The 11,099-nt window shown below is 29.6% G+C and overlaps 1 protein-coding gene across 1 annotated transcript; it reads left to right on the forward strand.

Annotated features, from left to right (window-relative positions):
* Positions 1–337: 337 nt before the first annotated feature.
* On the forward strand, positions 338–10,939 carry LOC106682937 (oocyte zinc finger protein XlCOF6). The gene is made up of 9 exons (XM_014424126.2): positions 338–793; positions 868–1,127; positions 1,372–1,686; positions 2,104–2,289; positions 4,678–4,821; positions 5,513–5,788; positions 8,239–8,392; positions 8,592–8,677; positions 9,377–10,939. The coding sequence occupies exons 1-8, from the start codon at positions 644–646 to the stop codon at positions 8,634–8,636; spliced, it is 1,530 nt and encodes a 509-aa protein (XP_014279612.1). The 5' UTR covers positions 338–643; the 3' UTR covers positions 8,637–8,677; positions 9,377–10,939.
* Positions 10,940–11,099: the final 160 nt, after the last annotated feature.

Consider the following 11,099-nt stretch of genomic DNA (forward strand, 5'->3'; position numbering starts at 1 on the left):
ATTGCCCACAACTGTGTGGCAGATTGTAATATCTATCAATAAATAAATCTATCAATTTAAAAAAAAAAAAAAAAAAAGTGTTAATGTACTTAGCACAACTTTGAAGTAAGCCATTGATATATTATGTAAGATAAAATTAATAAAGTAGGAAAGAAGGGTTATGTGATAAGAAGAAAGAAAACAAATAATAACTTACTTGCTTAGTTGCCGCAATTACTCCCGACTATCTCTCTCTTGCCCACGGTATAAACTACAAATAAACAAATTATCATTATTGCAATAATCGACAAAATTGATTTGATATGTTTAAAAGTCGATATAATATCGATTCGATATCAAATTACGAGGGTGGGGTTGGTTTGTTTATGGTGGAATTTAAATTGTATAGTTCTGTTTTAATTACTGTATTCTGTTTATTTCTTTGATTTTAAACTGACAAAGGTCTTCTTTGTGGTTTATTATAATTATTAAAAACATTCTAATGATTACTGTCTGTGTTTCACTTGAAATGTTTTTGAAAAGTACTAAAACAGTTAGAAACTGTTCTCTTTTTCCTTTTTTGTTTTTTTGTTTTCTCATTTCATGACTGATATTTATTGATACCTTACTTGTTGATCCTTGAATATTTTTTAACAATGTTAAAATGGATAAGATTGGGGCTGCTATTTTTGAAAATGTGTCTTTATTAAATCTTAAAAATGTGATATCCATTAAAAACAAGAGTTCTGAAGAAATTGATTGTTACATTGGAAATTCTTATCCTGATGAAATGGGTATGAAGGGTGTACCAGAGGTTTGTTTATTGAGGTATTAATTTTATTTAATAGATTATTGAATAAATTACCTCTATAGATTCATATTGATTAGGCCAGTGTTAAGCAAGAGATATTTGAGGTACCACTAAACACAGCCTCTCTGTATTGTGTTAATTCAAATACAAGGACTCCTGAGAAGCAGCATAAATCTCAAATATATACCAAATCAAGCCTGACAAAAGTACTGCGGGAAGTTAAAATTCAAAAGAAAGAAAGACAAATCAAACTGAATGGTGTTATTGAAACTCAAAGTGTTCTTTCTACTTGTCAAAATTCTTGTCAATTGAATAGTAATCCCGCTGAACATTTTCAGTAAGTTAATCATATTTTTCTGTCCTTTTGTCAATTTATTTCCGTAATGAACTATTGTGTTTATTAAATGATTTTTGTATATAAGTTAAAATAAACCATGATTGACTTATTCCCATTGATTATGATGACATTGCAAATTATTCCTTTCACTGTTTGCATAATTTATATTGGAAATGCTTATAGTTAATCGAACCATAAAATTAGTCTTTATTATGTTTAAATGAATTAACTATTTTTTTTATAGTGAAGCGGAAAAGCGGTACACAGGGTCTAATACTCAAGAGCGTAATAAAAACAGTTATAATAAACTAGAAGGTAGATATGAGTGTGCTGATTGTGGGAAAGTCTTTAGAGAAAAATCGCATCTTGCAACTCACTCAAGAGCGCACATAAATATTCGAAACTTCAAGTGTTCATTGTGCGACTTATCCTTTAAGACTAAAACAAACCTTAGCTTCCATTTTCGTACTCACTCAGATGTTCCTTTTACTTGTAAAGAATGTGACAAAACTTATTCTGAAAGAAAAACTCTCAACAGGCACATAAGAATAGTTCATAGGTAAGTAGTATAAGATTTTTAATTTACTTTTAGGAGTTTCAGTTGTATATTTGAAGTGTTATTAATTAGTTATAATACTTATATATTAGATCACCCAGACATCATTTCTGGTTAATAGTTATTGGTTACAATACCGTAAACCTAGACACCATAAACTGATTCATATTTGTACAAATTTAGATCTTAATCTCACAAAAAAGGATCTTGGGGATTTGTCCATTTCTTGAGCAAGGGACCTAGACAGGATATGAACCAATTAAATCATTAGGTTATAATCCTAGAAATATAGTCTGGGAGGTCTAATACATAAAACCCATTATTACTTTTTTTAACTTTGCAAAGTTGTTAACTGATTTGTTTTGTTATATAATCTTTGCTTTATTATGACTACTTACTTTTATTAAATTTTTATTTCAGTTCTAATGAAAAATTTGTATGCGATCAGTGCGGGAAGACTTTCAAGTCATCTGCAAATCTTTCTCTTCACTACACATTGCACACTGGGAGTAAACCATACTCCTGTAGTTTGTGTCCTAAATCCTTTGTTTATAAAAGCACTTATGTAGCACACATGAAGGTCCATCGAAATGATCAGTTATTTAAGTATGTTTTACATAATTCTGTTTAAGCTAATGAGAATACATTAATATATCCCCACTTTAACCATCATTGTATAGCATTTCTAGGGATCTAGAGGCAAAAGTAAAACATGTGATGAATTGCTTTGTAGGATTCAACATCAGTATCTTGAGAGGCACCCCTGTTTCCTAATTTTATGAAGAGTTAAAGTGACTTTATCCTTTCTACTATTATATTTTCTGACATCATTCCTCCATCATATTATCCTATCCCACTGATCATCATATGTCTTCTTCAATTTAAATCCTCTTTCTACCCCTGCAATACCCGTTCTCTGCTTTCAGACCCATATGCAGGAGCCTAACAAACCGTGGCTTTCAACAGATTGTCAACTATTACAATCCTTATGCTCAAAGAATTCCATTTCCTCTTTCACCTGTTGCTTTAATATACTGCCCATCATCTAATCTTGGCTATTAGAATACATAAGAAACACATATTTAGAACTATTTTGTAACTGGATAGACAGAAAGTGACGTAATAGGCAGGATATTGAACCAATAGATGAAAGAGAAAATGGAATTCTTAAAGCATAAGGATTGAAATAGTGGACCAAGTTATGTTAAGCTCCTGCATATGAGTCGAGTACCCAGAGAATGGGTATTGTGGGGGTAGAAAGAGAATTTGAATTGAAGAAAATATATGATGGTGATGGTAAGGGAGATTGGATAACATGATGGAAGAATGATATCAGAAAATATAATGGTAGAAAGCATAAAACCACTTTAACTCTACCTAAAATTGCGAAACAGGGGTGCCTCTCGGGGTCCTAAAGATGAATCCTACAAAGCAATTTATCAAAATATGCCTAGCAAACCATGACTTTCAACAAATTGTCCACTATAACAATTCTTATGCTTAAAGAATTCTATTTCCTCTTTCACCTGTTGCTTCAATATCCCGCCCACCATCTAATCCTATCTATTACATCACTTTCTGTATATCCAGTTACAAAATAGTTCTAAATAGGTGTTTCTTATGTTTAATAAAAATTTATAAATATGAATTAACACATTATTTTCATTTTTTAAATATTTTAATTTTTTTTTTTTTTATATTAATTTTTGAAGTTTTATTTGCCTATTTCCACTATCAAAACTTTTTTTTAATTGTATTTTAATTATTTTATCATAATTTGTTTACTCTAAGGTTCTTAACCCCACCTTTTATTTATTATTATTACAGAGTATTCAGCAATGCCCATGATCGGTAATCTGAATGCAATAATTACAGATTATTAAGATTCTGTTATAACTAATTTAAATTTATATAATACTAGCTGAGCCCCACGAAAAACAAAAGGGCCAATCACTATAAATAAAACTTGCAGAAACACTCTTCAGTTTGATTGCTGTATAAAGATAATCCAATGTCTATACACAATATCTTTATCACTGATTTTGGTGGTTTTGAGTTTCGAGAGAGCAGCTATAATGTTCTAGGGGATGTTTAGTTTTTAAATTATTTGAAAAAATATATGTTTCTTTTAGAGAATATTTTTTTAACCATGTAGAATAGATATTTTTTCAAATCCAGGCTTATTGAAATGAAAAGTTGTTTATTATTCTGGGACTAGGTCCATTTAGAATAATTAGAAAGGTAATTTTAATTTTATAATAACATATATATTGGCCAATAGAACCACTTCAGCTCGGCATGATAATTGGTTATGTGCGTATCTCTGATCATCCCAAAACTAAATCTTACTGCGCAAATCATAAGACATTTAGGTTTAGATTTGAGATAACCTGAGATTCCACCATATATCAGGCAGCCATAGTCAAAGTGGGGGAAAATAAGAGGGGAAACTAAGAGTTGACGGGTTTTAAGTGGAAGGAGATAACGGGTTCTATTGAATTCCTTTAGGGTAGCTATGGTTCGACGGGAAATTTGGGCAATTTATGGTTTCCAGGATAAAGTTTGATCAAAAGTGACACCAAGATTTTTGACTGACGTATGGAATGAGATAGGAGTATTGTTAAGGAAAAGGTTGGGGCGTCCTTGGATAGATTTAAGTAGAGAGGGAGATCAAATTATGATAACTTTAGTCTTTTTGGCATTTAATGTAAGTTAATGTCTATTCCCCAGGTGCTTATACTATTGATGTCTTCCTGTAGTTTTAGAATGTCATTTGAGGCATCATTGCACATCTACGCACTGTAGAAGAACCAAATTTTAGCTTTATAAACATCATGGCAAGATAATGGCCACATATCTTTACGAGCTTTTCATTATGCTCTGTTCCCAAGGGTCATAGAAAGATGCTATTATATCCAAAAAATATTATTACTTATTTAATAATATTCATTACCTTTGTCACAAAATTAAATTATTTGAGAAAAACATGTTTAGGTGCAATACATGTCCGGATAAGAAGAGTTGCCAGCATCATTGTGAAGCTCGTCCTTGGCTTTGTACTGTCTGCGGTAAAGGATATCCTTTGAAAGGAACCTTGAAGAATCATATGAAGTCTCATAATCCGGAAAAACCTTTCAAGTAATTTTGTAGTTTTTTTTTTTTTATTTATGTATAGTTTTATACAATTGAAGTTGTTCAGTGTATCACTTGATTGGAAAGAAAAATGTATTAATTCAATTTTTTTAAATTTGTTCTATCAGATAAATCAATAGTTATATGCTAGTGCAATCAATTATATAAGTATGTACTCAAATCTTATATACGTGTAATCCTTCTTTATAAATAATAGCTAGGAACTGATTGTGACTTTAAAAGTTAATTTTCCCTAATCTTTTTATTTAACTCTTTTAAAAAAAATAAAAGAAAGAAATAGTGAATATCTTCAAAAAGAGGTCAACTATGGCATTAATGTATAGGGAGATGGTCAGGGTTGCGGTCAATAGTGAAACAAAAATAGTTTACAACTATTTATTTTCCAACGTTTCGCCCCACTTTGCAGGGCTTCATCAGGGCTAAAAAGATACTAAATGAAACTATGTTAAGATAAAATGATAGAAATAAAAATAAAAAGATACAATGAAAAGAATAAAAAACAAGTAACAAAGGCAAGAGCAATAGTTTCATACAAAAATACGTAAAAACTTTACGTATTTTTGTATGAAACTTGAAACTATCAAGGTGTTGATAGGTATTATTGTATAGTTAATTTGTAAATTGTACATTTTATAACAAGCTAATTTGTAATAATTTATTCTTACTTTATTGAAAGGTGCTCTGAATGTTCCAAAAGTTTCATGAAAAGGCAGTCTCTAGAATGTCACGTGAAAGCTGACCACCGCGGAGAGCGACCAGAGTTCATGTGTGACCAGTGTTCTCAATCCTATTTTAACGTATTCACTCTGAAACGGCACTACCTCAAGCATACATCTGAGAGGAGCTTTAGCTGTGATACATGTGGAAAAGCATTTTGGATGAAAGATGCTCTTAAAGTTCATATGAGAAGCCACTCATCTGTCAAGTCTTATACTTGTTCTCATTGCCCAAGGTATAAAGATATAATTATATCCTTTTTTTTAATAAATAGTTATTTTTTAAATATAAATAGCTTAGTTATGTTTTATTTAATGTATTGCTGTTCAATATTGTTTATTAGTTTTATTAAGTCAAAAAGCAAGCTAACAGATTTTGATGAGTTAAATATGGAGTCAAAAAAACATCATTCAAAAGTCAAGATGGCAGTGCCATTCTGAAGTCGTTTGAATTGCTGCCATGTTGAGAAGATGGATTCAAATATTTTCCATAAGCCAAAAGTTCTGATTATGTTTACAACAAATTTAAGAAAAAAATAGAAGAGAAGAAAAATTATCAATGGAATATTTAGTTGATAAATCATTGCAAGTAAATGAAAATGGTTGTGCGATAATCGATGTTTGCGTTAGTAATGGACAAAGGAAGAATGAGACAGAGACAGGACATGTGGCGGGAGAGTGGACGTGTCCTGGAAGTAGAGCCTTTGTCTACTGTCAGTGGTAGCATATTTAGAAAGAAGACACCAAAAATCATCAGTCATCAAGGAAGGTCATATAATTGGTTAGTTTGCTCAACATAGGATTGAGTTTTATTTATTTATTTTAGTTTGTGGACCTGTTTATTTGTGTGTTTTAACTTATTTATTCATTAAATTATTTTATTTTATTAGTACTATTATTATTATTTTTTTAAAAACTTATTTATCCATTCAAGTGTTTCTTGTTACCGGCTTTTTATTATATTTTCCTTTGAATCTGTGTTATTCTTGTTCTCGTAGAATGTATTTATTTGTTTGTTTTTTGGTAAACTGATCTACTGCTGTGACTATTATTAATGGTCTGATCTCACATTGCCATCTAATAGTGAATTTGTTTAGCGGTTCACTGGAGAGGATCTGGAAGGGTGAGTTCGGGAGAGTGAATTTGTTGATCGGATGAATTAAAAATTGTGAAATGGTGAAATTGAAGGAACAGAAAAGGGAAAGAAAAAAAAGGAATGAATTGAAATATTTGTATTTAGTGTATAGACTGAAATTGATTATAAAAGGAAACTGTAGGGAGAAAAAAAACTGTTTTCTTTCTCTTTTATTATATCATGTAATTATATGTAATTTATATATGTCTGATTACGGATTGATTAGTATGCTGTGTATGTAGCAACTTGATGTATTTGGGCAGCATGGATGAATAAAGTATTTCTCTCTGGACAAGGAGAAGATGGTTGGGGGTGCGGTCAATGATAAACACAAATAAGTTGGATTAACCTATTTTTAATGTGCCAACGTTTCGGTTAGAGTTTCTAGCCTTCTTCAGGGCTAAAAACAGAACAAGATAACAACCACAGTAAGTATAGAAAAATAAAAAAGAAAGTATAAGCAGAATAATTTTACACATAAAATGAATAATTTTACAAAATAGAATTAATAAAATGAATTGATGAGAGAAGCGGGAATTAAAATGTATACATAGGTAATTGAAAAAGTGGGTAAAATAACATAATTAAGGAAATGAAATAAAAATTAAGTTATATAATGCAAAGAAGTATGGACATATTAGTTATTATTAATTTAAAAATTGAAATATGAAAAGAAAATGAAAATTAAGAGGAAGAAAATATATGTAACAATAATAGATGATAAAGAGGCAAAATATAAGTAAAGTATACCAAGAAATGAATAATATAGTGAACAAAACTTATAGCGCGGGTAAGGAAAATGGATAAAAGTGGAGAAAATAAGGGGTAAGAGTAAAATAAAGAAAGGGGAAAGAAAACAAAAAAAGAATAAAAATGAACCTGTTCGCTGGAAAATCAAACGCCTAATGGATACTGCGCTAATGACGGCCAAACTCAGAATTAAAAAAGCTGTTACAACAATGACTAAGTGTTTTTTTATAAAGAAAATGTTACGAGAGGGTGAAAATAAAAAGTAGAAAAATTTATCATTGACCGCACCCCCAACCATCTTCTCCTCGTTCATCATCCACGGTCAACTATCTCTCATAATTATTTCTCTCTGTGTTCATTAATTTTTAAAGTGTAATTATGTCTTAACTGTCTGAAATAGATTCAATAATGTTAAATAAATTGAAATAAAATTCTCATATCTAGTTAATATTTAATATAATAATTTAAACCTTGTCAGTATCAACCTTAATTTTAGATCTGAGAATAATAAAGCAAGGTTTCGGTTTAACCTAACTCTGAATTTTCCATGGAATGTATAATTTATATCTGATAAAAGTTATTTTAGGTTTTTTTAAAAATAAAATGTATTGAACTAATCTGTAGGGTTAAGTTTTTATTTGCTATTTTGTGTACTTTATGTGTAAATATTTTCAATAGATGTGACCAGGAAATGGTGCTCATTTTAAAACAGCTCATTATGCAATGCTATAATTAAATTATTTATGCAATCATATTTTATACCTACTAAATACTTATTATACCTAATCTCAATTTTTTCAGGGCATTTGTTCATAAGCATAGTTTGAATGCTCATGTTCGTTCCCATGTTGGTGCTCAGCCATACTCTTGTAACGTGTGCGGTAAATCTTTTGTGCATAAATATAACCTCTCTCGCCATGAAAGACAACACCAAGAATCTCTAAATAGAGAACAGGTTGGTTTTTTTATACAAAAAAAATCTATTTCTCTTATTTCAAATATATAATGGAGATATCAGTAATTAATTAGTATTTATATTAATATAGGATTACTTTTGTTATTATAATAATAATTTTCTTTTATTTATGTATAAATATCAAAAGCAATGTTTAATCAATCATTATAATTAGATTGAATCCTATGTTTGGTTACAGGTTTTTGTTAAACAGACTGCTGAGGAAATCCTACAAGTGCTGTGATTTCTAAATTTATATTATTTGTGCTCATTAATTCACTCGAGGTAATATTTTTATAAAATATCAATTGCTTCATCTGAGATGGAAGCAGTTACTTTATAAATATATAACTTAAAATATTTATAATTGAAAAGTAATTTTTTTGTCAAATGAATGGTCTTTAAAGTAATTGATTGATCTTACTTCACCAATGAAGAGCCCAGTCATTGGTGAAGTCTGCTTCATGACCTTTATGTATTCTTTTGCGAGAGAATTGTTTTTCTTAATTAGTATTATTATGCCATTAACAGAAAAAATGCACAATTGTAATAAATAAATTATATGAGTAAAGAACTTAACAATAATTATCTGATCACTCAGACAACTTTTACTACTGTATAGTCCAATGCAAAGATTTTTTACTGTATATTTGCTCACATTTTTCTTCTAATATTTTAGTTTATATTATAATAATATTATAAGAAAATTATATTATCTATCAAATATGTTTTTGCGAAGTTTTGGACTTATTTGACAAAATGTTAACGAGTGAACAGGTTTCCATGGGAACTTTGTATAAAATACTTTTAATAATGGATAAAAAGTACAGTATTTTGTATCTTTGCTAATACTAGTCCAATTTAGATTTTTCTTTTTGTAAATAATTCGATTTTATTTCAATTGTTATATATACAATTTGACATAAATTGTGTAATTTTTGAGTTATATACTAATAAAGTTTTATTTTTTCCTTTTCTTTCCAGGGGATTTATTCAATGTACAACAAAAACTTCGAGACGAATAAACACGAAAAAACACCAAGACTTCAAACATGTTTCATCAAAATCTTTGAAAGCCATGTTAGTACTACATTCAACCAGAAAAACATGTTTCTCGGTTATTGCACTGGTGTGCCCGGTTATGGTTCACAGGTCCGAAACAAAACAGAATAGAGTAACAGTGGTTTAGCTGTTGAAGAGATAATATTGAATCGTTTTTTCTTTTAAGGCTTTGTGATACTAATTCCAGAAAATGTAATAGTTTCCCTCTATCTTTATAAATGGTTGAAATTTGGCTGCATAAATCCTCTAGTTGGCCACCATTTAGTGGTAGTGATGAGTTCCAAAGATCATGGAGTGACTTTAGAGCCAGACCTGGAAAGAAAAATTGGTCCTGACATTTTAGAGAAAAACCCTGAATAGAGAGAACATTGGAAATAACAAACAAAAATAAAAATAAAATTGAATACATTTTTTTAATGATTAGATATTGAACTATGCCATAAACAAATGTATTATTAAATTAATATTGTAAATATATGATCTTGCTTTAGTTCAAGAAGACCTAGCTCTCACACTAATTTCGCATTTAACACTGAATTCGTTTGCATTATTGTTCTTTCAGCTCCATAACAATTATTTTCTTCTTCAGATCAACAGGACTAATACAATAACATAAAAATATGATCATATAAATATTTTCAAGATCAAAAGATAAAATGGTAGAACTAAATCCAAAATCATAAAATGGGGTCATTATAAAGAACCTTACTAATCTTAATTTATGCTTGAAGAAGTTTGTCGGGGGGTGCGGTCAGCAAAGAACAACATAAATAAACAAAACCATATTTATTTATTTTATGCCGACGTTTCGACCTGAGTTTCAGGTCTTCATCAGGGGTTGTGGCGTAGAGGGAAATCTTTATTAATAAAATTAATCTTAATTTAATTTAATTTTTTTGTAATTATTATTACCTATGTTATAAACCTTCATAAAGTGCCTTAAAATATTTTTTATAAATCTTTGATACTTTAAAAATATGATTATTGTCTATTACTGTACTAAATTTATGTTTTTATTATTATTTGTCTAGTGCACTAATAAATTTATTTATTTATTCAGAATTTTAAGTGATTTAGGTATTATACACTACTGATTTTTGAAAGATATGAATTGGTATTAAGGTTTACAAAAATTAAGTATTATGTAAAATATTCAGCCTGAAAAAGGATGAATTAACGGGAGAATTTAGAAGACTACACAACACTGAATTATAGGAACTACACCCGGTAAATATAATTCAAGTTAGTAACGAGTGGATCCTTATAATGTTAATAAACATGGAACCGACAGCTAAATATCCGAGGGATATCACTGGAAGGATGTATGTAGAGAGTGATTAGTGGTATCGGGCAGCGAACCTTCGGATTCGTAAGGCCTTCATCATTATTAATATGAATTGGTATGAGTATGAAAAAGATAGCGATCTACTCAGTAACAAGAAATACAATTCAGATTTATGTATTTAAAATTCTTCAAGTTATTTTACTTATTTTTAAATAAAAAAAAGATGGATAAGTGGAATAAACCAAGAAAGTGGTACATGCGAATTTTTCTAAAACAATAGCCCGCTATAAAAAATTCTCGAGCTAGATTTATGACGTGACGTCTTATAAATCATTTTGCGGGATGCCATGTTAGAAAAAG

The sequence above is a fragment of the Halyomorpha halys genome, unplaced genomic scaffold (assembly GCF_000696795.3).
Source record: "Halyomorpha halys isolate HHAL.00 unplaced genomic scaffold, Hhal_1.1 Scaffold2.1, whole genome shotgun sequence".
Classification (NCBI taxonomy): Eukaryota; Metazoa; Arthropoda; class Insecta; order Hemiptera; family Pentatomidae; genus Halyomorpha; species Halyomorpha halys.

Bases quoted from the DNA above. Each gene is read 5' to 3' on its own strand.
- LOC106682937 (XM_014424126.2), top strand. From the start codon at position 644: ATGGATAAGATTGGGGCTGCTATTTTTGAAAATGTGTCTTTATTAAAT. The intron at 1,687-2,103 runs GTAAGTAGTATA...TTTTTATTTCAG, and splicing joins CACATAAGAATAGTTCATAG to TTCTAATGAAAAATTTGTAT. The intron at 2,290-4,677 runs GTATGTTTTACA...AAACATGTTTAG, and splicing joins CGAAATGATCAGTTATTTAA to GTGCAATACATGTCCGGATA.